The sequence below is a fragment of the Meriones unguiculatus genome, chromosome 8 (assembly GCF_030254825.1).
Source record: "Meriones unguiculatus strain TT.TT164.6M chromosome 8, Bangor_MerUng_6.1, whole genome shotgun sequence".
Lineage (NCBI taxonomy): Eukaryota > Metazoa > Chordata > Mammalia > Rodentia > Muridae > Meriones > Meriones unguiculatus.
Window position 1 is genome coordinate 68,665,979 of NC_083356.1, and position 27,125 is coordinate 68,693,103.

The following is a 27,125-nucleotide window of genomic DNA, read 5'->3' on the forward strand; positions in this document are numbered from 1 at the left end:
AGGGCAGGTGGGCCAGGTGGAGAGGAAGAACCATTTTGCAGACAATAAATTGGATAAAACCATAAGTCCGTTTGGGCAGCGGCACACTCCTGCAATCTCTCAAACAGGGACTTTTCGGGAACAGGTAGCCCACGTCCTTCCACAGCCAAATCTATCCCTTCTCTCCAATACCTTCACCCAATCCCACTGGTCAAGCAAAGTTCAAGAGAGTTGGGTTTGAATTGACTTTATTATTTTGTAAATGTGAACTTTACAAAGCGCTTTACAATTAATGATGACATTCTTTCCTTTGTCATGGATTTCCACCTCTGAAACAGCCGTGAGCATAGGCTCATAGCTCTTGGGTCAGCTTGCGGACATTGCTGTGGTTTTAGTTATTGATACAATGTTGTCAGCCATGGCTACAAAGTAACAGTCTTGTCACTACGGGGTCACAGCACAGAGAGAGGAGGATGCTGGAGGGACAAAATAAAGGCCTCCTCCTCCCCAAACAAAAGAAAGCCAGGGTGTGGCATCTGCTCTAGCTCAGTGGTTCCGTGAAGGCCTCCTTAAAGGTGGGGAACTGACTTTATTAACTTATTTTCTAACAGTCATGAGTTATGATAGTACTTTAACCCCTAGACAGTGCCTTCAAAACAATCCTCTTTTTAGGGTCCTTTTCTGCAAACATCCCACGGAAGGGACGACTTCTCCTTGCACCCAGTGCCACCCAAAATGTTCAAGTCAAAAATATTTATACATTTTATACTGAGTTCTCTTTTTGTCTGCTAAAAATAGTATTGCAAATTTTGGCTTCTTTTGACATAAAAATCACAATCGTGTGCAAAACACTTGCAATGAGGCGACAGATGGGGACACACGCAGAGGCTAGTCAATCAGAATGCTTTAGATCCTGCATCCTTGTCCTTTTTTAGGAAAACAAAACAAAAGCAAACACCTTTGCCATTTTTGAAACACTTTGTATCAAGCCCTTCTTCCAGCAGCCCAGGCTGGGCAGGATGACATCATGCTGAACCACACAGCAGCAGCACCATTCCAAGCAGTGGGTAAAGCTGAGATGTCACGTGCTCACCATTCCAATTTGGGATCCACAGCAGATTCTAACAGGGTCTTTCAAGTTGTCAGCTGGTTGATGGGCCATGTGCCCTTCGCACTGAAGCTAAGAGTCACCATCTTTGGGGAACCTGAGTAGGGCACAACGGGCAGAGCAAGACAGGGGTAGCACTGGGCTCAGGAAGTTCCTGCTTTTGAACCAGGTAGCACTAGGCACCCCACAGTCCCATGGAGGGGACAGGCCCTGCCAGCTTACCAGCCCTCACAGGCCCATTCTCCCACCTTCCTCCCGGCTCTAAAACCACCACACAGCTAAACTGTCCTCGAGGCCAGCCCTGCAGTCACACCATGGAGGACTCTCGGAGCCTCGCCTCGATCGCCTTTCACACACCGCTGCATCCACATTCAAGGGCAACGTAAGACACCAAATCAGACATTAGCTGGAGCAACTGGTACAGAAAACAAGACAGAATTCAAGTACTGAGCCAGCCAGCCAGGCAGGCAGTCCCTCCAAGCTCACAGTATCAGCCCTGTCTCTGGTCCCTTGCCCTGGACCTGCTCTACTCATCCCAGCTGCCAGCTTGTCCCAGGGACTGTTTTCTGCTCTGAGAGGACAAAAGAATGGTGGCTGGACCCAGCCCCACCCCAGCAGATCCAACGTGATCCAGTCCCAACTGTCCTCATGGCAAAGATGCTGATGTAGCAATAGTTTCTACAATAGACTCTACATAGTATATGCATATTGCTAGTAGTCAAGCTAGGAACAGAGGTGCAGACATCTGACGAATACTGAGAGGCTCTCATCTATAGGGTCTGGACGAGTCAGGGTCACGTGGCAGGACAAGACAGCCCCGATTCTGGAATTAGTCATTTTGTAAACAAAGGAGGGGAGTCTGGTTTTTTAAATTGGTTTTTCTTGGAAGAAAAATAATCAAAAGATGCTAAGGCACTCTGGAAGGCCCCTCGGAGCCCAGGCCTGCCACCCGCCTGCCTCGCAGTACATTCAGGATGCAGAGGGAGTGCCCTCCCCCCAAGCAGGTACAGTCATTGGCCATGTATGTCTGCAAACGCTCCCCACCACGTCCACCACGGGACACATTAGTGCAAAACGCTCTGCCTGGCCCACCCGGGGCACAGGGAGAGCTCAGAATCCATTCACATTTAATTAATATTATTGAAGTTTTACCTATAGCTCTTGCCTTCCTTACCCAGAACAAAACAGATGGCAATTATAAACACTAAGGGACAGAGGTTGAGGACATTGTGCTAGCCCGAGCAGTGGTCAGGCATTCTGTGCGGCCACAGTCTCCTCTAATGGCCAGCGGCACCCTCCCTATGCCGACCCAAGGTGGGGACCAAGACCATCTTGGAGTGGAGGGATGAGAAAGAGCCCTTCTGACACCAACCAAAACAGGTGGGTCTGTCTCCCAAAGGTCCCTAAGGATGGTCAAATTAAAGTGCAAATTTGGGCGGGGGAAGCAGATCAAGGACTATTGCAGAGGGGAAGGGCACAGCCCCACCCCCCATCCTGCCATACCCTCCACAGTTCTATGGTCTTCTCCCAGCACCAGGAGGGTTTGGTCCAAGTCACTACCTAGGACTAAGATGGGAATGGAGGGGTGAGAGGTCCCTCTCTGGGCAGCCAGTTCCAGAGCTGGATAGTAGCAAGCCTCTGCACTGGCCCCGGGAATGCAGGCCCTGGGTTACCAAGGAACAGGGAGAGTTCAGTTCAGCTCCCACAGTCATGATGCCCCTTTCCCTTTCTCAAACCACAGGTCTTTCAAATGGGGCTGGGAAAGAAGTAGTCAGCACAGTATGGGGGCTACCTAGGAAGCCCAGGGAAGTGCCAGCAAAAAGAGGGGACACAGAGGGAATCTAAACTCAGGCTCTCCTACCATGGCCCTCCGAACGGGGAGAGACTGCCCAGACTGTGGGCACACAGGAGGGTTCTCGGGCAGCAAATTCAAGATGCATAGAGGGATAGGGAACATCAGACCTTTCAAGTTTGGAATCATGGGTCCTTGGAGCTGCTATATTTCACAGGTGGGCAGGCAGTCCATGGACAAGAGTCCAAGAAGAGACACCTGGGTAAGTGGCCTCAGGAGCATATTCCATACTTTAAGATGATGAAACACCAGCGTCAAGCCAGCCGGCTGTCCTCAAAGCCCCTCCTGCAGGTGCCCCCCTCATAACTTTCTAACTTTCTGGTTCCCCAATGAGATCTACACCTACCAACTACTCCAGCCCAGGCCTGTACCTGCCACCAACCACACAGGTACCCACAGTGAGAGACAGGCCCACCCCAGGTGGCATTGTCCTGCTGGCCAGGCCCACAGGTGCCTAGCCTGGCTGCACACAGCCAGCTGCACTTTCCTGGGACCCCTCTGCCTCCAATGGGAGGTCAGGATGGGGGCTTATGGACGTGTATTCATCCAAATCTGTGGTAGGCTAGGGCCAGGGACACTCCTCTCTCACTTTTTTTTTCTTTTTTTTTTTTTTTTTTTTTTTCTTTTTTGCTCTGTTGGGTCTGAAAGTTTCCAAACCACAAACGAAACAGATCTGAACCAAACAAAAACAGCAAACAAGTAAAATCCCAGAGTGGCTGGGGAGGCCGAGGGTGGTGAGGGCAGCCATGGCCAGGGGCAGAGAGACCCCGGGGAGTCAGCAGGCCAGCCGCTGGGGACGTGGGGTTAGCAGAGTGAGGACATAGGTATGGGGGGGGTTGCCTCATCCTTCCCCTCCCCCAGGTGACCAGCCACAGCCACTGCTGCAGGGCTATCACTTGTCTCTGTGTACACACATAATCATTCTCTCTCACACACACACATACACGCACACACACATACACACACACACACACACACACACACACACAGGTGGCTTCTTGGGAGGAATGAAAACAAGAAGTCTGGAGGCCCAGCACTCCTCTGCTGCCCCAGTGGGGTCCTTACGGGTAAGAATGGAGTGTCGTGTCTACCCTTCCAGCCATAGGCCACGACTGCCCCAGCTTCTGCTTTCAGAGCAGGAGGAATAGGAAGGGTGGATGAGGCAGGGTCAGGGCCGTATATCAGGGACCTGGTGGCCTCTTCTACCTCCCCAAGAAGGGGGAGGGAGTACTACGGTGGGAGACTGAGCTGGGGAATATCAAAAAGTTGCCCTGGGACCTTTCTCCCAGGGTATGGCCAGTGGCCTAAATGTTTACAGTATAATGAATGCGTTTGTTTCCTTCATCCATTTTAAATACAGGCAGAATAAAAATCACATTTTTGTCAGGCAGCAGTAGCAGTTCAGTAGGTAAGTGGCTTGATCACATTTGTTTGTATTAGTAACGCATGCAAGCAGCTTTAGTACTCGGTGCCTTGTGAGTTGGCCTTGCTGGCCACTTACAAGGTCCCTGCATAGGTGCCCTCTGGCCTTCTTGTTGCTGTGGCCACTGGTGTCTGAGGCCTGCTGGAGCTGGCGTTGCCCTGCTCAAAGGCCTGCGGGGGGCTCTGGCCATCAGCAGGCAGCGGCTCAGGTGCAGCCACCTCCTGGATAACTGAGCCAGCCCCATCTACCTCCTCACTACCCTCAAAGGTAGTGTTGGTCGAGGTGCTCAGATCCACATTCACAGCATCAGTTCTCAGAGCCACGATGGTGGCTGCGTCACTTCGCCGCTCAGCATAGATGCGCTGCTCAAACACCTGCGAAGCAGCAGGTGGGAACTCGGGGTCCAGGGGCAGGCTGGCGGCGGAGGCACCCATGACGCTACGGTACATCTCCACACCCTCTGGCAGCATGGACTTGATCTTGGGCAGCCAGCGCTTGCGGACACGGCGGGCATTGGTACACATGTCTGCAGCGATCACGTTCATCTCACTCTCCTTGAAGCTGGGAGCAAAGTTCTGACAGTACACTGCAGTGAGAGGTAGAAGTTGGAAGTGTAAGAATTGCCTCTCCCCTCATTGCTTGGCCCCCGCCGCCCGGGTGCCCACAGAAACCAGGTGCACAGGGCTGGGCTATCTATAGTCTTTGTTCCCGCTGAGATCCCTTGATCTGAGATATGGGTCCAGAAGTCACTTTCTCCTTCCTCAGGCCAGGAGGCCCATGTGACTCTTTGGGATGGTGTCTATAACTGTAACTTTAGTCAGACTGGGTACCCACCAAGTCTGGACCTGTGCCTAAACTCTCTGGCCTCACCTCCACCTGAGAAATGACACAGGTCAGAGGGTCCCCACATGATGAGAGTTGGCTTGCCAACACCCTCCCTGGTTTCAGACACAGCAAACAAAAAGGAGTGTGGGTATTCCTAGCAACTTAACAAAACAAAACCCTCTTCTGTTTCCTACCAGGGGCTGGAAACCAAGGTCAGGCCCAGGTCCCCACAGAGCATCAGCCCCAGAACAGGTTCCTACGAGCCCCACTTCGCTACCCTCCAGCACCTATGGGTCCTCCTGTCCCTTCATTCCTCAGAACTGTAACTGCCCACTGCTAAGACCCCTCTTCTATAAAACAGACTTAATCTCACAAAGGGAATTTCTAAGATAAAAAAGATAGTTCTTGAGCTGGTGGCCGCCGGCAGCTGTGCTCTGGGCCAGTCTGTGTGCGTTGGATGGCACAGCTTCCTCTGCATCTGAGGGTACAGGGCTGGGCTTGCCACAGAGATGGACTGGGCTCCGCCCCACCACGCAGGAGCGGGAGGCAGAAGCCGGCCGAACAGATGGCAAAGGCTCAAAATAACCTCAACATGTAAATAAGGGGTTTTGTTCAAAAAGGAAAATTAGATCTATTTCACATATTAAAATAGTTTCGCAGCTGAATTCATCACACTTGGAAACCTACCAAGGACGTTAACACCTCGAGACGAGTTCTGCTTGCTGCTCTTTTCTCTCTCCTGGTCCCAGTGCTGCAGGTCAAAGCAAGCACTCACAACAGGAGCCCATGGCCCAGAATGACCCTGGGGCTCAACTGAGCCTGCCTGGGGCTGGGATCTCAATTCCAGATGGGATTTCTAGAATTTCCCAGACACACCCTACCCAGGTGACCCTGCGTCTACTCACATTTCACAGCATTTAGTACTCGGCTGTCCAGTGGCTTTCGGCTTGGGTCGCTGGTAGACGAGCGTATGCCAGTGCCACAGCTATTGGCCAGGGTGTTCCTGGAGGAGGGAGGAGGGGAGGGGGCAGGGTTAGTCCAGAAGTGACCCAAGAAATAGGGTTCCCCATACACAAACCCAAAGTCTCATGCCCACCAGTGTCTCCCCATGTCTTCTGAGTCTTGCCCAATGTGGGTGGAAGGCTGAGTTTTCCTCTAAGGGATAGAATGCCCAGCTGAGTGGGCAACCTGAGTGACTGGGCCAGGAGGCTGACTAGCCCAGGCATTGTACACGGGAAATCCTGAGCCATCTGAGTGAGTTGCTTTTCCTTGGAGAACGGGCCCTGTTGACCCATGCATGCACATGGTAATATACACATAGCTTTTCCCTTTCTTTGAGGAGGGGTAAACAGCCAGTCTTTCTCTAGACTGGGCCCTAGCTAGCGTAAAAGTATATGCTCTTTCTGGAGGATCTCCAGGACACCAGATGTCCACATTAACATAAGGAAAAAGCGAAAGGCTATACAAGCTCAAGCCTTTGATGACCAGACAGCTAGCAGTTAGAGGACACTCTGGAAGCTTCTGCAGCGCCCTACACACTTACCTGTCAAAGAAGGTGGCCAGGAGCCTCCGCAGCAGGACCTTGTGCTTCACTCCTGCACACAGGTGGCAGTTCATGAGCTGGCCACGTGTGATGTAGACCCCAGAGCCTAAAGCCAGCAAACATCAATGTATGAGGTCTTTAGCCTTGTAAACCAAGCCAGGGATCATGCCTGCTAAGGGGATGGTAGGGCCAGAAAAGTCTGTAAGGGAGTGTAAGGAGAGGAAGCCAATGAAAAGGGCTGCAGGGGAGCCTATGCAGGGGTGGGGGTGAAGAGGGACCACTAGGACAGTCCCAGTTCTCACTTGCTGGAAGGTACTAAGATCAAGCCCTTCCCCACCATACTCCCATTCTCAACTGAAACCCAGCAGGGTTGGGGAAAGGCATGGCAAACCCCATACCCTCAATGTCTCCTAAACCCTCAGCTTCCTTTTTTGTTGTGAGGTCTGTTTGCACAGGATGAGACTACCTCAGCCCTTGCCGCCTCCTGGGGAACTTTCTGGAGCTAGCTCTGGCTTTGACTTTCCATCTTGTCTCTTCCCAGATACCAGAGGCCTTGGGCAGTTGGAAGAGATAAAGAGCGGTTTGCAGAGTCCTGCTGAGGCTTTCACTGGCTCATCCAGCACTGGCCTCTCTACCCCATGTGTCCAAAGAAGATGTAGCGCAGGTATGAACAGGGAGGCCATTCTCAGCCATAGACCCAAAGAAAGCCGGCAATATCCCCGGAGTCCCTGTATAGTGTGGGTGAACAGAGGACAGAACCTATGGAGACTAGAGCAGCAAGACATCAGGGAGGCCCCTGTCTACACTGGCGTTGCTACGGCAAAGAGCCCATCACTTGACCCTGGAGGAAAGCACAGGCAGAAACTGAGAGCTGCACCTGAACTGTGGCTCTGGCTGTGTGCTCCCACTTCAGTGGGTCTCCCTCATCTGATGTTTCCTTTAGGTTTTCAAGACAGCTTTTCCTCTGTGCAGCCCTGGCCACCCTGGGCTAGCCCTGTAGACCAGGCTAGCCTTTAACTCAGAGATCTGCCTGCCTTTGTCTGGGATTAAAGTGCTGGGATTAAAGGTCTTATTTCGTCTTATTTCGTCTTATTTCTGGCAGAGCATGGACTAAATTTTGTTTCAAGACAAGCTTTTGCTATATAGTCTAGTCCAATTCTCAATTCCCCTGGTTCAACCTCCCAAGCACTTGGTTATAAAGTGTGATCACCACACCTAGTTCTTAGAACTTCCCATGAGTCCTGTCTATTAAGTCTTAGCAAAGAAAGAGACTAGCTGAGGACAGGAGCCTGCCCTTGCCTAAGGATCAATTCTACATCCTTGAGAGATTCCATTCTGCCCCAGGGCTTAGACGGAGTAGCCCCACCACATACTACCCCGAAAGCTACACTCCTGCTGCCTACCGAAGCTAGTGTGCAGTGGTTTCCAGGACAGGGGACAATGGACAGAATCTGTACTGTTCCTGTTCTGCTGAGAGTGGACTCAAGGTGCTACCCAGGATGTCAGTAGAGGGTGTCAGATGGAACAAGAGAGGGTGGCTCAGGGAGGCTAAGATGCAGGGCTGAGGAACCTGTCCAGCTCACAGGGGCCTTCTCAAGCAAGCAAAAGAAGCAATGAAAGACCAGGCATGGTGGCCCACACCTTTAAACCCATCACCCAGGAGACAGAGGCAAGAAGCTCTCTGTGAGTTAGGCCCAGCCTGGTCTACGTATCAAGTTCTAGGACAACCAGGGCTATAGAGAGAGACTTGTCTCAATCAAACAAGCAATTAAAGGAAACAATGTGAAAGCCACTCACTTGGATCTTGCTGAATACTGCCTTACAAAATGCAAGGACCCAACACTAAAAGGATAATGTCCCTGAAAAGGTGCTGGCCCTGAGGGTTTCTGGACTCCACCCTAGACTGTGAGCTACAGTCCAGACACTACAACTGGACACTGGGGCGGGAAGGACACTGGTAAGCTATGTGACTTGGTTCTACCTGTGACCTAAATTAGAATGCATCATGGATATAGCCCTTGCCAATCAGAAGCCTGGCCAGCTCAGGGGACTCAATTAAAATGCTAAATTAATTCAATTGAATAACTCCCCTTAATGACACATTCATCTAAAAGGAAATTAGAGGAAATTTAAGATGTCCTTCTTTCTTTCTTTTTGACTGACTGGTGATGAGTGCATTGTTTATAGCTCTGAAAAATAACGAATAGGACATTTGCATACAGTTATGGGTGGGGCTGCCTCACCTGCTACAAGCTCCAGTTTCTCTCCGGGATCTCCCTCCGAGTAGAGCTTTGGGTGGCAGCGGTACCCAATCTGGCTGATGAGGCTGGCAGGCAGTGCCACCAGGTCTCGACGGATGAGGACACAGGAGCGGCTCTCCAGGGGCACTGGCTCTGGCTTCTCTTGCACTGAGGCAAAAAGACTAACCCAATTAGATTGGAGTCTGTGGGTGAACCTGGGCCTCTCTGTGCCTGTCCACTAAATTCCCCAAGGCCCAGGTTAGAAGCACTCCACACCAGCCTGGGGCTACGCTGGACTCACGGCAGCCAGCCCTTCACGCCACACATGCACTCTATCCACCTCATATCCAGCGCTGCCCCGCAGAGATGCCTGATAGCATGAAGGAGAAGACAGCCAGTAAGGAATGCCCGCCTAGGTCTGAAAAAAGGCTTCTCAGGGTGAGTAGTGTTTCGACCCGATGGGTTATGGGAAGGAGCACTGAAGTAGAGGCCAGAGAGCATGTGCTGAAGCAGGACACAGGACAGCCTGGCTAGAGACCTTAAAGCTGCAGATGAAGCTTGAACTCAGCAGCCTGCACCTTTTCAGAGTGTGAAGCTGCTAGCTCTGCTGTTAGGAAAACTCATGGATGGAAACAGGCAGGGAAACAGATCAGGGTCCCAACTGGGGACCCAGGCTCTCCTCAAAGTGGCTTCATTCATGCAAGAGGTTACCAGATACGAGGGAATGAGCACGCTCGGGGAGGTGGCCCCCTCAGACTGGTCTGGCCTGACACAGGAAGTCCTCCTAAATATCTGTCGGGAATAAAGCCAGGCATCTTTGCCTGGGAATGTTCTGACAAACCACGCTGGAACAGGCAGGTGGGTCTAAGCGCACCTCGGTACCTGTAGCTCTGAGGCTGCTCCCATGACACCAGCCCTCAGTGGCAACCCACGGACATGAGTGTGTTGCACAGCATGCCAGCTAGGCAGCATCAGCATCCAACAGGCAGGATGAACAGTTTCCTACAAGTCACAGAGGGCCTGGGCCAATACTCCTTAATAAGGAGTATTGCTAGGCATCTTATACACTACAATACCAAGGAGGACCGGTGGTCCTAAGCCCAATCCTGCACAGCCTTGTCTTGGTCCCTCCATTCTCCCACTGCCTCTCCAGTCCCTTTTCCCAGGAGGTCTTGTAGTTGGGCTAGCCTTTCAGCTAATCCCATAGGCAAGAGACTGGCAGTAACACATACAGCACTGCTCTCAGAGCCCACGAGTGTCACATCACTCCTTCCTGTGTTCCCAGAACACAGGTTAGGTCCTGAGAGGGCCAGAGCTCCCAGCCAACTGTCCCCAGCTGTGTGTGTTCCCATGTATCTGTGTTTCTGTGTGCTTATGAATGTGTGTGTGCATGTCTGTGTGTGTTTATGATGTATGTTTATCAGTAGGTATGTCTGTGTGGTGCAGGTAGGACTTGGCCCTGGCACAGTAGAATGTGTTGGCCCCACAGGTTTGGAGCCTCGAGGCTTAATGCAGGTGGCTCAGACTGAGAGATCGTGCCCTGAGGCAGCTCCAAGATCAGACACAGGTGCATCTGGTTGCTCCAGATGGGCTAGTTTCCTGTCCCTTCCCACAGTCTGACTGCACAGTAGGGACCCCAAAACCCAACATCTGGTTCTGAAGTGACCACACACATGCTGAAGAACGGTGGATCACTGCAGGAGAATGCAAGAGACATTTCAGTCCAGAAGATGGGGTAGAGAGCCTGTCTGCAGCTCCACCCTGTCCTATCGTATGGGGCCACAGAGCAGGGTCTCCGGGGTACCTCAGACCCACTACTTTTTTGCTGCAGCCCAGAATAAACACAACTGTCCCTGTGTATGAGGAAGACCTAGAGTTGTTAGACATTCAACGAGGACAGAAGGCAGAAAAAAACAGAAGCCACCGAGATGTAGACCCCTGCCTGGTACCAACCAACTGGTGGTCAGGCTGGCCAGGTGGCATTTCCCATCCAAGAAGGCAATGAAGAATCTTTACAGCCCGGAATTACCCAGAGACTGAGGGAACACATCAAACAATCCGGATGGTATTTTAAAACATAATTATCCGCCCCCCCTGCCCCGCCTGCTGTGATTACACATGCAAACGAGCATCGCCAACGCTGTGCGCCGTGCGTGGCATTTACATAAAGAGTGTTCACCAACAGAAATAATTCTCCATCTGAAGCCAGCGCTCTCTCGAGATGTTTTTCCCAACAGCAGAAGTTGTTTGCGTTCCACATGCACGCCCTCCCCAGCCTGGCTCCCCGAGAGAGAGCCGCAGACTGTCAGCCTAGAGCCCCAAAAAACCTCTTCTATTTCTGCCCTGCGAAGCGCTGGATGCTGCCACCACTAAAAATACCCCGCCTTGAGTGTTAGCTCATCTGCAAAGGTGCTCTAAGCTCCTTTGTGTGCCCCACCCCTTTCCCAGGTCCCTGCATCACAGGCCTGAGTAGCTAGCTTCAGTCACCGCCCAGGCTACAGGGTTAGGGGAACTCCAGAGGGGGTTCCCACCCACATTCCCTCCCAGAGGGGGCATTCCCCTCCGGTGGACCTCAGTGGGCCTTGCTGATATCAGGGCCTGTGCTTGTTCCAGGTGGGCCAGGAGTCCATTATCCCTAGGCTCCACCCCCACCCCAACCCCAAGAGGACTTCAAGCTGAGGAGAGATCCTGTGATCACAAGACGTTCCCTGCCTCCTGGTCTCAGGTACCGGGAGACTTAAGTCTCCTATCATCCAGGACTGGTCCCAGTGGTATCAATGTCACTCTCACATTCCGCAGGCCAGGTGACAAGGCTCTGGTTTCCAGGACTGAGCATCCTGGGGAGAGAGCATGTGAGGCACAGTTAGCTGCGTCTATGGAGAGCTGACTAGCCACGGGCTGAAGTGGGGTCACTTCCCAGTCATGGTAGAAAGCCCTGGTATAGAAGCACCCCAGACACTCAGGCACAGATCGCCTCTCTCCAGGATCCCCTTTGGGTTACACCATGAAAGCAAACTGGATACTGTGGTCACATGATATGTGGGTTGCATTCCAGGGCTCTTAACATGGTCACCCAGGAAGCCAGCTAAGCTTTCTGAGGCCCAGTGGTGCCAAGTCTGGGTGATACACACACAGGGACCCAATTCTCTAAGAAGAGCTCGGTGCTGAGTGAGAGCCAAACACAGAAAGTTGAATTTCAGTTGTGTGAGGTTCCCAGGACAAACCACAGGGAACCAAGAAACAAAATATGGATATTGTGAGTGGGGAATCTGTGTCAGTTTGGGAAGATCTCAGAAAGTTTATGGATGGGAGGATAGTGATGGCCAAACAATATGAATGTGCATAATGTCACTAAACTGCACACTGAAAATGACTGCAAAATATTACCTTATACTGTAGCTATAAGCACATTTTAAAGGAGGAGGAGGTGGCTGGACGTGGTGGTTCATGCCCGTAATCCTAGCACTTGGCACAGGAAGATCAGCAATTCAAGGTCATCCTCAGCTACACAGGAAGTATAAGGTCAGCTTCAAAAGACCATTAAAAAAAAAAGCACTTTGGATGTAGCTTTGGTAGAGCATGTTTAGCTGGGATAAAGGCCCTGGATGCCCTTGCCAGCACCAAAAGAAGGCAAGGGAGAGTAGGAGAGAAGGAAGGGTGGATCCCACAGAATGCAGAAGGAAGGGTAGATCCCTCCCCCCCCTCCACTTACCCATGGGATCGGCCCTCAGGAAGCTATTCAGTAGAGGCTCCCCTCTCCCTAGCCTCTCCTACCCTGTTCCACAAGTCCTTGGGACACACTCTCAGAAGCAGCATGACAAGCCCACTGCTGGGAACCCCATCAAGAAACCTAGGCTGATGCAAACAGCTGCCAGTGGGAGTGGCCACTCAGGTCAGAGCTGCAGAGGCCAAATGTACATGCCACCCACCCAAAGTTCAGAATCAGAAAGCAAACCCTAGTTCTTAGTTATGAGTAGAAAAAAGGAGCCTGTGATGAGAGGAAAATGCCAACTCACACAGTGGAAGACTCCCTGTAATGCAGCAGTTTGCAAGACCACACGGGACAGACAGACAAGCAGCTGAAAACAGAGTTCCACAGGGCTCCACAGTGCATTGACGGCTTCTGACACTGCTGTGAGCCAGTTGGCACTCTCAGCCTTTTACAGTCACCCCAAACCTAAGCCAGGGCCACTCTCAACCTGCCTCTGATCCCTCCTGCAGAAGGGACTCAGGAGTCTTTTGGAAAAAAAATAGGAAAACTCAGCTCTTGGGTTAGGCTAAGAGTTTTGACATGATCCTTAAAACAAGCAGAAATGTGAGTTCTCCAAATGAATACAAAACAAACACAGGGAAGCTACAGACTGGAAGAAAACACTCTCAAAACTCAACATTAAAAACAAACAAAGAAAAAAAAAAACACCAGCCAGGTGTGGCAGCAAATGCTTTTAATTCCAGACTGAGGCAGCGGATCTCTGAGTTCGAGGCCAGCTTGGGCTACAGAGCAAGTAGAGAACAGCCAGAGCTGCAAAGAGAAATTCTATCTTGAAAAAAAAAGGGGGGGGGGGAGGATTGCTGGAGAGATGGCTCAGTGATTAAGAGGTAGTGGTTGCTCTTCCAGAGATTCTAATATCCTGCTCACAACCATCTGTAATGTGATCTTCTGGTATTCAGGTATACATGCAGATAGAGCACTGTCTGTCTGTCTATCTATCTATCTATCTATCTATCTATCTATCTATCTATCTATGCATATACATACACTGGACAGGGGGCCAGAGACAGGTGAATCTCTGTGAGTTTGAGGCCAGCCTGATCTACAGAATGAGCTCCAGGACAGCCTGGGCTATACTGAGAATTCCTGTCTCAAAAAAACAAACAAACAAACAAAGCAAAACAAAACCCTGAGTGCTGGAGAGATGGCTCAGTGATGAATACACTTGCTGCTCTTCAAGAGGTCCTGAGTTCAATTCCCAGCACACACATGGAGGCTTACAAACAGCTGTAACTGTAGTCCCATGAATTCCAGTGCCCCTTCTGGTGTGCAGATGTGCACGAGACAAGAGTACCCATATACATAAATAAATAAATCTTTAAAAACAAAACAACCGAGCCCCAGTTTCAAAAAACAGGCAGATATGTAGAAGAATTTACAGATGAAAATCTGTACTGGAAAGGTGCTTGCTCAACATTCACTCAAGAAATATAAACTGAAATCACAAATACCACCTTGCTCTTTAAAGTCAGGACCTAGAGCCAGCCACGAGGCCAAGTGCTGGTGAAGGTGGAAGATGGCACCCTTCTATCAGTGAAAGTGCAAAAGGAGAGCCACCTCGAAAGCAGCTCCATGGATTCTCGAGGGAGGAGACAGGAAAAACACTGCCCACCCCTGCAGGCCCCAGCTTGGCACTAACCTGAGTCATTGTCATAAAGGACACCCACGTGAACACAGTGATCCTGGGCCTTAGGAACAGTTTACAGGCATGATGAGCAGCTATGACCACACCAGGCCTTGCTAACTGGTGGCTGGAAAGCAGGGTGTCAGAGCGGCTACCATGCACCCAGGCAAGGGGATCCCCACACATGCCCTGATCTCCCTCAAGAGGCCTGGGCCCCCCACTCCTATCCTCAGCAAACACAGACTTCCTGCCCAACACCAGCCAAGCCTGGGTCATTAGCAGTTCCTGGCCGTCAGGCGCCTGCCTGACGGCCAGGGTCTGGGCCAGCTGAATGTTAGTTTGTCAGGTCAAGGACACCCAGTGTAGTTCTACTTCCGCTGAGTACCACTTCTTCACCCAGTGCTGAGGGTGGGCTCTATGGTTCTGCTGGCTCTTGTAGGCTGGGGCAGCCAGCTGTATGCTCAGCACAGCCTGCTACTCAGTGGCCTGTTACCTGTGAGGGCCTAATTCATGTGGGCCTTAACAGTACAGGCATGTCCTGAAGCAGTCTCTTCCTCTTCTCACAGCTTCCTGAGCCCTTCAAAAGGGGAGACAAGCCAGGCATGGTGGCATAAGATTGTAATCCCAACACTCAGGGAGGCAGAGGCAGGTGGATCTCTGTGAGTTGGAGGACAGTCTGGACTACAAAGTGAGTCCAGGACAGCCAAGGCTACATAGAGAAACCCTGTCCTGAAAAACCAAAATAAGTAAATAAATAGATGGGGAGCCAAGATGCTCTAATTGCCAGGAGGGAAAGCAACAGAAGTCAGACATGTCACTAATGTTGCCTGGACATACCCATTTCATAGATGCTAAAATGTGGGACAAACCCATCACAGATTCAAGAAACCATGGCAAACTGGATACAGAAGAAGATAAGCTGGCTCGGGATATCCAGAGAGTACCATGGATGTGGGGCTGGGGTGCACATATTCACAGCTGATGTGGGCTCCCAGGTATAGCACAGGGGACCGTTAAAGACCACACTCACCATGGTCAGCTTCCAGGAGACTCAGGCAGTGAGGGTACACTTCAGAAGCACCTATAAGGGGTCCATGTCAGACCGAGTAACCAAGCCTCTGGATCTGAGTGGCCCCCTGGGTTCCCAAGAATGGTCCTCCAGGTTTCTTGGCTGGTCATCCTAACATGGCTGGTACAGCCTTCACACCCATGGTCCTGGCCAGTGTCCCTCCCTGGAGCCAAGCTTGCCTAATCCTAACAGGTGCGGTGGTTTTATCCCCAAGAGTCGCTGGCACCCGAACACAGAGGGATGCTCCCACCACTCCCAGGCTCTCCCTCTCTCTATGGGCTACCCTAGTAGCTGACATCATCACCACTCTGGCCAAGCCTCTTTCTTGCTCTCCATCCCTCCATTAATTTTTCCACTTTGTCCAATGACAGCCAAGAAGACAGGATGTGGCTTTCTTGGCCAGTGGAGAAAATAGGCCTCGGCTACACAAATGGCATAGACCAAAGAGAAGATCTGTGTGTAGCAGTTACCCCAGGGCACTTAAGGAGCCAGGTCCAGGGCTACGCTAATACCTCACACTTACGTATACATACACACATGCACCTTGGGCTTGGAAAAGCACCTAGAATATGATACCTATGGCTGCCCAGGGAACAGACCAGCAATCAAGAACAGTGTTCACTGCATACCCTTTTCATAATCTCTAAATTGAGTCAGTGCTTGGCTGTTAATATATAAACACATATAACTGGTAACCTACCCTGAGACTCTGCTTCAGTGCTTCAGCTATGGAGTCCCAGGGCAATGAGCTTCTATGTGGAGAACAACTGTAGGACCTGTGCTTTGTTTAAAAAAAAAAATAGGGAGAGATGGCTCAGAGGTTAAGAGCACTGGCTGTTCTTCCAGAGGACCTGAGTTCAATTCCCAGCAACCACATGGTGGCTCACAACCATCTATAATGAGATCTGGTGCCCTCTTATGGCCTGCAGGCACACGTGCAGGCAAAATGCTGTATTAATAAATAAATCTTTAAAAAATGAAAGGAGGGGTCCTCAGTGGCCAGGATTAGAAGCAGAGACCCCAAAGAGAGGAAAGACAGAGCAGAGCAGGGGGCATTAGGATCTAGGCAACAGAGAGACCTGAGGGAGGCTCAGGACTCAGAGATGGCATTCTGAGCACCATTCTGGACTATCCCTGGCTGTCTCTGTAGAATACTAAATAGCAAGAATGCAGGACAAGGCTCAGAATAATAACAGCCAGCACACAGCTTGGTGGTTCCTGTCCTGGGAGGCAGACTAGATCTCAGAGCCTGCCAGAGTAGTTCTGGCTTCTAGCTGTGATCCCAAACAGCCATGGCTGAGCCTGGGACTCAGCAGCCTACAATGGCCACCCAGAGGCTCTCACCACACCTGGAGGACCAGCAATCAGGCCCTCCTTGGAACAGCTGCTCAGGCTTCTAAAATGTTTTTGCCCTGCAATCAAGAGAATAATGCCAGGAAGACTAGAAAACAGGAGCAAAGATATAAGACACAAACCAAATAATAATTAAAAAAAAATTTACAGAAAGACATTAGATTTGATAATTAGCAGAGATAGACTTTATATCTGCTATGAATGTAGAAGGGAGGGGGAAATATAACTTGGTACCCCAAAGAAAACCAAAATCAATAAGGAAATAAAACATGGCAGTAACTAAAATCATGAATTCAGAAAGATGATTTGGGGAAGAATTACACAGAGCAGGTATGATTTGTGAATTAGAAAATAATTTAATACAAAATACTCAGATGTAGGCAGGAAAAGATATAAGAAAACAAAATTGACAGAAGGCAAGGGCTAAAGAGATGGCTCAGTTGTCAAGAGCTGGCTGTTCATAGAGAGGGCATTGGTTCAAGTCCCACACCCATGTGGCAGTGCACAGCCCTCTGGGACTCCAGGTCCAGGGACATCTAGCGCCCTCTTCTGGACTCCATGGGCACGGTATACACAGTGGTGCACACACGTGGTGCACAGACAAACACGGAGGCAAAAATCTTTTGTCTTGGAAAAAAAAAAAAAAAGACAGAAAACAGATAGGAGATGTGTGGAGAGCCTGGGCCTGGCACTCCGGAGGGAGAAAGGCTGCTGTGCTCAAAACCAGAGCCGGGAACCCAACAGTGGTTGGAGCATGAGCCCCTTGGAAAAAAAGTGGCACGGGCAGGTTGAAGAGGCAATGCAGGGGCACTGGGGGTACCATAAAGGTAAATGCACAGGGAGACACAGGAAAACAACTTCTAAAACAAGCCGGTGGAGCTTAAGCCGTTTACAAAATTAAGACACACCAGGGCAGCAGCGGTGCAACAGGTGTGAGAGGAGAAGACGGCATGAGAGAGGAGGCGTTAGGCTCCTGGACAGCAGAAGGGCTGCGTGGCGCGTGGCAGTAGGTAAATGCCCCAGTCTGTAAGAGCCTAATGCAAGGATGCTGAAATCATTTGCCTGTAGAGCACTGTTCTCAACCTTCCTAATGCCGTGATCCTTTAATGCAGTTCCTCGTGTTGTAGTGACGCACAGCCATATAATTATTTTCCTTGCTACTTCCTAACTGTAATCTTGCTACTGTTTTGAATATTAATGTCTGATATGCAGTAATAGCTGATGTGCAAGGTGGTCTTGGGCAATCCCTGTGAAAGGGTTATTCAACCCATCCAAATGGGTTGCGACCCACAGGTTGAGAACCACTGACAAAGAAGGCCAGCATAAAAACTTACAAGCATTATTCACAGAAAGAGGAGTCTCGATTAACACAAAAGAGGAGGGGAAAAGGAAGGCACAGCAGTGGCCGGGGGACAGCATGAAGTAAACCTTAAGAAGTGGGTTGTGACAGAAAATGAGAGTGGGCCATGGATTCCAATAACTCAAACCTAGAGTCTGGGGTAGTGACTGGCACTGTGGGTTCCAGCTGCCTAGGGGAGGGAGGGGATGGCAATTTCAGGCCTGCCCTGGAAACACAGTAAGCCCCTGTCACAAGACAAAAAGTTAAAAGATAAGATAAAACAAGAGGCAGAAAAGACAATCCAGGTACACAGTTCACAGAAGAGAGCTGTTGTTATACAAACATCAGACCAGGAGAAATTAATGTAAGGAAACGCTGCCAATCTCAATGCGGTGTACGTCACAACACGAAAACAAGCCTGAGATGAGCACGCACCCAGTTCAGCCAGCAAGACAGCAGCAGGAACACAATAGCCACACACTTGTGCCCACCCAGGACCAGGCCAACCTAGAAGAACTCCCAGCTCTCCCTGTGTGCAGCTTACACGGTGGCCCATGCAACCTCCTGTCAGCACATTTGGGACTAAGCAGGACAGCAAGCAAGTCTCTACAGAGTCCAGAGAGGAGGAGTCTGAGCACACTCCAGGACCAGGACCACACAGGATTCAGTTTGCTCAGATGAGCCCAATTCCGACTGTGCTTGGAAATCAAACAGATGCCATAAACCCAAGGCCATAAAAAGGGGGGTGTCGTACATCAGAAAAGATATTTATGGGGATGATAATAAAGACAACAGGGGTACAGCAAAATATGTTATGTAAGGACCTGGCAACATATAAAACTCCACCTGGCACTTAGGGTAGGGTGGGATCACCAGGCTCCATCCTAAAGAAGCAGCATTCAGTCTAACAGTAAGGAGTTAATTTTTATTATTATTATTGTGTATTGTAGGGTTTAATTCTTTAAGTTGTTTTGTGTGGGGGTGTTTTGCCTGCATCTGTGTCACTGCACCATGAACACGCCTGGATCCCCGGAACTGGGATTATTGGTGGTTGTGAGATGCCGTGTGGGTGCAGAATTAAACCTCGGTCCTCTAGAAGGGCTGGCAGTGCACTTCACCATCGAGCCATCTCTCTAGCCCCTAATTTTTGGTTTCATAAAGTGAAATTAAAACATATGTAATGTAGCAAGCCAGACATAGAGGTACCTGCCTTTAATCCCAGTAGGCAGATGGATTCTGTGAGTTCCAAGCCATCCTGAACTACACAGCAAGTTCCACACTGGCCAAAGCTATACAGTGAGAACCTAGCTTAAAAGCAAATAAACAGCAGGTGTGGTGGCCCACATCTGTAATCCCAGCACTCCAGAGGCAGAGGCAGGCACACCTTTCTGCGTCTGAGGCCAGCCTGATCTACAAAGTGAGTTCAGGATAGCCAAGGCTACACAGAGAAACCCATCTCAAACAAACAAATAAACAAAAAACAGAAGTTCCAGGACAGTAAGGGCTACAGAGCTACACAGAGATGCCCTATCTCAAAAAACCATTAAAGAAAAAAAAAAAGAAAAGATAAAGATAAAATCGGAGCTAATGGGCACCATGGTCTTTGCCTAGTATTGTGTGAACAGGCCAGGGACAGACACAGCACCAGGCCTCCCACAGACTTAACTCTTGAGAGCATGTGGAGCTTCATTACAGTAAAAGTGAACATAGATGCAGCTGGAAAAGTCTATCAAAAGATGCAACTTGCCAAGACTGACAACACAAGAAGTAGAAACTGAACTGTCCTCTTCCAACAAAACAACAAAAACATGAATGCCCCACCCTTTGAAGAGTGGCTTTACACAGGCTCTTCTAGATTTTTAAATAAAAACATTAGAAAAAAATCTTTATTTTCTTTATGAGGCCAGATGACCTTGATAACAAAGCCAGTGGTGCTTTCCAGGAGAGCCAGGGGCAATCTTGCTCCTGCAAAATTCACAAAGGTTTTTGAGAAAGTATTAGCGGGGGTAATGACTCACCTGTAATCTTAGCACTTGAGAGGCTGAAACAAGAGGTCTGCCTCAAACTCAAGGCCAGCTGGAGCTAGAGTGAGACGCTTGCTCTCAGAAACAAAACAAGAGGCGAGCAGATGACTCAGCAGTTTAGGACTTGTTGCCCTTGCAGGGGACCCAGGTTTGGTTCCAAGCACACAATCAGTGGTAGGAAATGAACTGTGATTCCGGTTCCAGGGGACCCAACACCCTCTGCCATCAGTCGTGTGCATAGTGCACATACATACGTGCAAACAAGCACTCATACACCTTTTTTTTTTTTTTTTTTTAGTTTTTTGAGACAGGATTTCTCTGCATAGCATCGGCTAACCTGGACTCACTTTTGTTGGCCTCAAACTCACAGAGATCCCGTCTGCCTCTGCCTACCAAAGTGCTGGGATTAAAAGCATGCACTAGCATGCCTGGCGGCACACATAATTTTTTTAACGTAAAAACAAACCCTAAATACACACGTACACATATATACATATATATGTATGTAAAGATGATAAACTAGGTGTGGTGGTATACACCTAATCTCATCATCTGGGAGAAAGAAGCAGCTGGATCTCTGTGAGTTTAAGGCCAGCCTGGTTTACATAGTAAGTTCAGGCCAGCTAGAGCTAAGCAATGAAAACTATCTCAAAAAAAAAAACAAACAAACCACAAAAAAAACAAAGAGGGAAACAACAACAAAAGAGTATTAATAAAAAGATGGCACTTTGTCCACACAGACCACTGTGTGTTCGTTACATTTAAATAGTAGCAAAATAATTGATGTGACTTTTAAAGGGAGGAATCCACCATTTTAGCTCACATCAGTCCATCATGGAGGGAAGGGACATTTCACACGATACACAAGAAGCATTGAGAAAGGAGGAAACTGGGCATCCTTTTTAAAAATCATTTTATGTGTACCAGTGTTTAGTATGCATGGATATCTACATGCCATGTGTATGCAGTATCGATGAAGGACAGAAGAAGGCATCAGGTCCCTTTGAACTGGACCATAGTGAATTACTAGGGAGTTGATGAGAACTGACCCTAGGTCCTCTGGAAAGACAGCCAGTGCTTTTAACTGCTGAGCCATCTCTCCAGCTCCATGAGACTTAATCCAAACATCAAATATGGAAAATGTGGCCTGGAGAACATTTCACATTCAAACCATGAATGATCCAAGGCTGCTGGACTCAGCCCACCCGCTGTGGCACATACCCAGGTCTTGCTTTTGGACCTCTACATTCTGGGATCCTGGGAGCCATCAACTGTGGGCATGTCTCATCCAGGCCCAGAGCTGGAGACAACTGATGGGAGAGCCATCTTTAACATACTTTGGGGCCTCTGGGCTCAGATATGGCTAGAGAGCTTGGCTTCTTTGTTCCAGCAAATGTTGGCCAGTAGCATCCCACTGAACTCTCATGCCTAAGGCCCCTTCTGAAAAATGAACCTACCAAGTCAGAGCCTGAGGATACAGAAGGATGCGTGTTGGAGGAAGGTCTCCTACACTGTTTTCAGATGCTGACTGCAGTGCCCTGAGATCTGGTTACTACCCTGCCGTGTGCATTGCTATGAATGTTAAACCATCTCCTGTATCCATGTGATATAAGAAATATTCCCCAATTATCCCTGACTGGTTAATAAAGATGCTGAAGCCTTTGACGGGGCAGAAGAGAAGAGGCGGGGCTTAGGTTCCCAGGCTTGGGGTCTCTGGGGAACCAAGAGGGAGGAACGATGTAGCAGGAGAGAAGGAGGAAGGAGTTCCATGGCTATACAGCTGGACTAGGAGCACAAGGTCAAGAGAAATGCACCATGAGGTCAGATTGATGCAGAAGCCATCCCTGAGTCATCAAGATTGGCAAATGATTGGCTTTTATGTGGGTATTAAGGGAAATAGGATTAGAATAGCTCAGAATCTGCCCAGCATAATGCCTACAGCTTAATAATAAATCATGGTCTCTCTGTGTCAATTACTGGGGAACTAGCTGGTTAAAGAAAACTGCTGCCATATTAATTTCCAGTATTAATTAATATTTACAGAATTAATTCATGTACAGAGGCTACCTCACAGCTAGGGTGACTTCATTCCAGGAACACATAGTTCTTCTAAAATCAACAGCACAAGGCCAGGCATGGTGGCACACACCTATTATCTCAGCATTTGGGGGACCGAAGCAGGCAGGTACTTGAATTCAAGGCCAGCCCGGTTTACATAGCAAGCCCTCCAGGACATCCAGGGACCACACAGTAAGACCCTGCCACAAAAATCAAAGACCAACCAAACACAAAATAAATAAAATTAACAAACCACAATAGGAAACTCACACACTGCTGGGCCCCGTGTAGACATGCTTCGCCCACGGAAGCTGCCTGGCTCTTCAGGATCACACTGCTCAGTGACATGGTCCCAGCTTTCACTTTGCAATGTGCGGCTAGGATGCTCACACACGAGGAGGTTGCTCAGAGCATCCCAGCATTAAGGGGTATGATTTGAATGAGAACATTCCCCATAGGCTCAGGGCTGGAGGAAGTGCATCACCTGGGGTAGGCCTTCAGGGTTTATGGCCCTGTCCGACTTCCAGTTTGCTCTTTCAGCTTCTTCACCCTTGTGTTTGAAGACCTGCACTCTGTTTACTGTCCCTGAGGCTGCCTGCTGCCATGCCCCATACCCCAACTGCTGCTATTACAGGAGTCTTCCTCTGCAACACTAAGTCCAAACACACTCTTTCATCTGTAAGCTGCCATGGCCAAGAAATGTTTATCACAGCAACAGAAAACTAATATATGTGGGGAAAAAAGAGAGAAATATCCTTAATTTGATAAAAACAAAGAAACAAACAAAACAACATCACAGCAGGCCGAGAGTGACACTGCACTGTGAGAATGAGGAATCAAAAGCTTTTCCTGAATTGGGGATAAGGATACAAGAAAGCCCAGCTAATGCCATAAAGTAAGAAAAGGAACACAAAGGCTAACAGGAGAAATGGAATCGGGGCTGGAGCTGGGATTCTGTTGGTAAAGAGCTGACTCAGCATGCACAAAGCCCTGAGCTCAGTCTCTATCACCATATGAATCAGGCATGATGGTGCATGCCTCAAATTCCAGCACTTAGGTGCAGGCAGGAGGATGAGAAATTCAAGGTCAACCTCAGTTACCTTGTGAGTTCAAGGGCAAACTGGAAGTGGGGAGAAGGCTATAACCCCTTTAAAAAAAAAAAAAAGAGGAAGGAACAAAGAGTGAAAGAACCTGTAATTACCATATTTGGACGGCTGAGGCACATGGATCAAAAATTCAAGGCTAGCCTGGGAAACAAATGAATACTTGTAAAAGAAGCCCACAGTGTTGGCCTTTAAATCCAGCACTTCAGAGGAAGAAGCAGGCAGATGTCTGAATTCCAGGCCAGCTAGAGTTCCAGGACAGCCAGGGCTATTACACAGAGAAACCCTGTATCAAACAAACAAATAAGTAAATATAAAAAGAAAAGTAAATAAATATAAAACAAATAAATTTGTGTGTACTTGCCTAACATGTCTGAGGCTCTGGGTTGGAAAAAAGAAGGAAGAAGGAAGGAGGGAATGAGTCACTGTTAGCAGAGGACCAGATTACATATATAGACAACCCAAAAGAAACTGCAGGTAAACCATAAGGTTAATCAGAAAATGTGTCATCTAATTTGTTTCTATATAGTATCAAGAACAACACACCAACTATAGAAAAAAACTTAAACACATAATTAAAACAAGAAATTGATTTCCAGGAATAAATGTGATGAAGGATTTTAGAGCACTCTGAGAAAAAGTGGGACATCAAATGGCCATGGCTGGATCTAAAGAACCCATGCAACCTTGGAGTCCACCTTGCTCTTGTAAGAGGCAGCACTCGTAAGAATTGACTCTCAATTCTTGAAAATGAGGCCAAGGTCAGGTCAAGGTCAAGGATGAAGGGGACAAAAAATCTAAACAATTTACAAGGAAGAGACATAAAGCTGTCCGCGTAGGCCTCGGGATAAACAAGTCAACCGGGCAGCAAAGCTTGAACTAAGTTCTTACAGTTTACAGATACCTGGAACCCAACAAGAGGGTACTAGCATGGGGTGGTGTGTAAGATGGCCCTCCCAATAATAAGTGGCAAAGTGACAGGGAAAGTATAAAGCCAGGGCTAATACCTTTAATACCAGCACTCAGGAGCAGAGGCCAGCCTGGTCTACACTGTGAGTGCCAGGATAGCCAGGGCTACACAGAGACAGCCTGTCTCAAAGAAAAATGAAAAGAGGTAACTTGGAGGCCAGGCTTGGTGGCCTTTAAATCCTAGCACTCAGGAGGCAGAGGCAGGTGGATTTCTATAAGTTTGAGGCCAGCCTGGTTTACAGAGCAGGTTCTAGAGGAGAAAGCAAATTCCACATCAGAGAAGGACACAATAGACGGCAGGCAGGCAGCTTTGGAGATAACAACTCCAATTCATAATTTGGTTGTTCATCTCCCACCCCTCCCCCAGGGTCTCACTAGATTACCAGGCTGGTGTGATTGCTAAAAGGAAACAAACAAACAAACACCCGATAGAGACAGAACACTATTGAGTGAGCTTAACAGTATTGAACAAACTCAGAGATCTTAATTCCTAAACAGGGCTCAGAGGCAAACCACTTAGCATTATAAGAAGAAAAGAAGGAAGAAAGGAGACAGGGGGGAAGAAAGGAAGGGAAGAGGGGAGGAAAAGGGAAACTAAAAGATAGTTCCCCAATGAAAGTTAAAAACAACTTATTCTGGGGTAGCCATCAGGAAGGTTAAAACGAACCTGGAATGGAATGTTTTGCTGACTAAAGCTACTGTTTTTATTATTATTTTTTCTAGTTTTTCAAGAAATGTTTCTCTGTGTAGCCCTGGCTGTTCTGAAACTCATTACGTTGACCAGGCTGGCCTTGAACTCCAGAAATTCACCTGACTCTGCCTCCCGAGTGCTGGGATTAAAGGCATGTGCCACCACTGCCCTGCTAAGGCTACTGTTTTTGCTGTTGTTTTAAATATGGTAAATAAATGACAGCCACAGAGGAAGGAAGAGAATAAGTCAGCAGAGTGTCAGTACAGACAGCTAGCTGTAAGTGAAGCAGCTGAGATGCTGCGGTCCCTCCCCAGCCCCACTGCAAAAGGGAGGGAGGCTGCCTACACACAGGCGGCTGCTGTGCCCTCAAGAGGGAACAGTAGCCTCACCAGGCTGAGCTGCTTCTCAAAACTACCTTATGCAGTGTCACTAGCACTGTGCCAAATTGGTGCTCAGATCCCTACTCACCACGATGATGATGATGATGATGATGATAGGCGTGAAGGCACAGCACAGCAGGGCTCCATGGAACTGCAGAGAGGCCCCAACCCCATCCTGGAGGATAGTCCACCAGAGGAACTAAGCCTCCTCTCCAAGGCTATCAGTGCCTGCTAGACAGACTGTAAAGCCAGCCTGGCCTGAAGCATCCAACGTGAATAACCTGATGACAATGATGGCTGAGGGCTGCAAACACAGACCCTGGACCAGATCCCAGAGCTGGAGGACAGCAAACTTGATGAACACGGTGACTGTGTAAGAAATATACAGTTTGAGGCATGCTTCCTCAAAATATTTAGGAAAAGCTACAAGTATAGCTAAAAGAATGGTGGCACACATATGGAAAACTGTGCAAAAAAAATGCATCTTTGAATTTGTCTTAACAATTGCTTTAAAATGACTTCAAATTAAAGTGGTTTTGTTCCTTACAAACATGAGAAGACATCATATTAACCTTAATATGGGGAAGAGTTCTTCGGGGCTGGAGAGATGGCTCAGTGGTTAAGCCCTTCCAGAGGACCTGGGTTCAATTCCCAGCACCCACATGACAGTTCACAACCATCTGTATCTATAGTTCCAGAGGATCTGACACTGTCACACAGACATACATGGCTGGCAAAACACTAATGCATATAAAATAAAATGAATATTGATTGATTTTTAAATTTTAAATAACTTTTTGTCAAAATTACATTTTGTGGGTGCAGCTCAATGGGAGAGTGCTTGCTTAGCATGTATGAGATTCTGAGTTCTTAACACTGGAAACAAAGAAGAGAAAAAGGGAGAAAAAAAGATAGGGAGAGAGGGAAGACGTGGAAGAGCAGAGGTTTCTAACATGCATGTCTGAAAAGCTGGGAATGGTAGCACATGTCTGCAATCCCAAGCACTAAGAGGTAAAAGCAGGAGGATCAGGAGTTCAAGGGCATCCTTACCTGAATAGGAAGTTAAGGCTAGCCTGAGCTACAAGAGACCCCAAGACAAACCAACCAATCAATGAACATATAAACAAGGAGTGTATGATAAAAGATGCTGGGTCAGCAAACATGGTGGCACATGCCTTTCAGCCCAGAAGAAGAAGCAAACAGATTTCTGTGAGTTAAAGGCTGGCCCAGTGAGTACAGTGAGTACCAGGTTAGTCATGGCTACATGGTAAGACCCTGTCAAGAGAGGACAGACAGAGAGAGAGAGAGAGAGAGAAAATGCTGACTCAGAGATGAAAACCAAGTAAGTCAATCCACAGAAAAAAGGACGAGCTGGGCACAGTGGCTCAAGCCTGTTATGCAGCACTTAGAAGGCTGGAGCAGGTGGACTGGCCACAAGTTCAAAGCCAGTGTGAGCTACATAGCGAGTTCCAGGCAACCTGGGATGAGACTATTTCAACAAAGACTGAGATAAATATTTAAATACCCACTTCACAAGGAGGATGTCTGAATGTCTGAATGTATGTTTGACTGTTGAAAATGTGACACCACTGAAGAGACTCGGAATACTGCAGATGCTCCACATCCACATGTCCAGCATCCACTTAGAAATTAAAAGATGTGGAGAACCCCAGAAAGAAGAAAAATCAGCCAATGAGAGCTGATCCAGAGTGACAAAATGCTGACATTCCCTCTCTCCACTGTAACTTTCTAAGATAAGCATGAGCAGAGCAC

General features: G+C 48.7%; 1 protein-coding gene across 3 annotated transcripts in view; it reads right to left on the reverse strand.

The window, feature by feature from the left end:
- Positions 1 to 210: 210 nt before the first annotated feature.
- Nacc2 (NACC family member 2) overlaps positions 211 to 27,125 on the reverse strand; it is a 68,301-nt gene continuing 41,386 nt past the window's right edge. For all 3 annotated transcript variants that reach the window (XM_021641085.2, XM_021641084.2, XM_060389697.1), the window contains exons 3-6: positions 8,974 to 9,138; positions 6,731 to 6,836; positions 6,093 to 6,190; positions 211 to 4,948 (exon numbers count right to left, since the gene is read on the reverse strand). In XM_021641085.2, the coding sequence (XP_021496760.1) occupies positions 4,437 to 4,948; positions 6,093 to 6,190; positions 6,731 to 6,836; positions 8,974 to 9,138 (881 nt within the window). In that variant the 3' untranslated portion in view covers positions 211 to 4,436. The remainder of the gene's footprint in view (positions 4,949 to 6,092; positions 6,191 to 6,730; positions 6,837 to 8,973; positions 9,139 to 27,125) is intronic.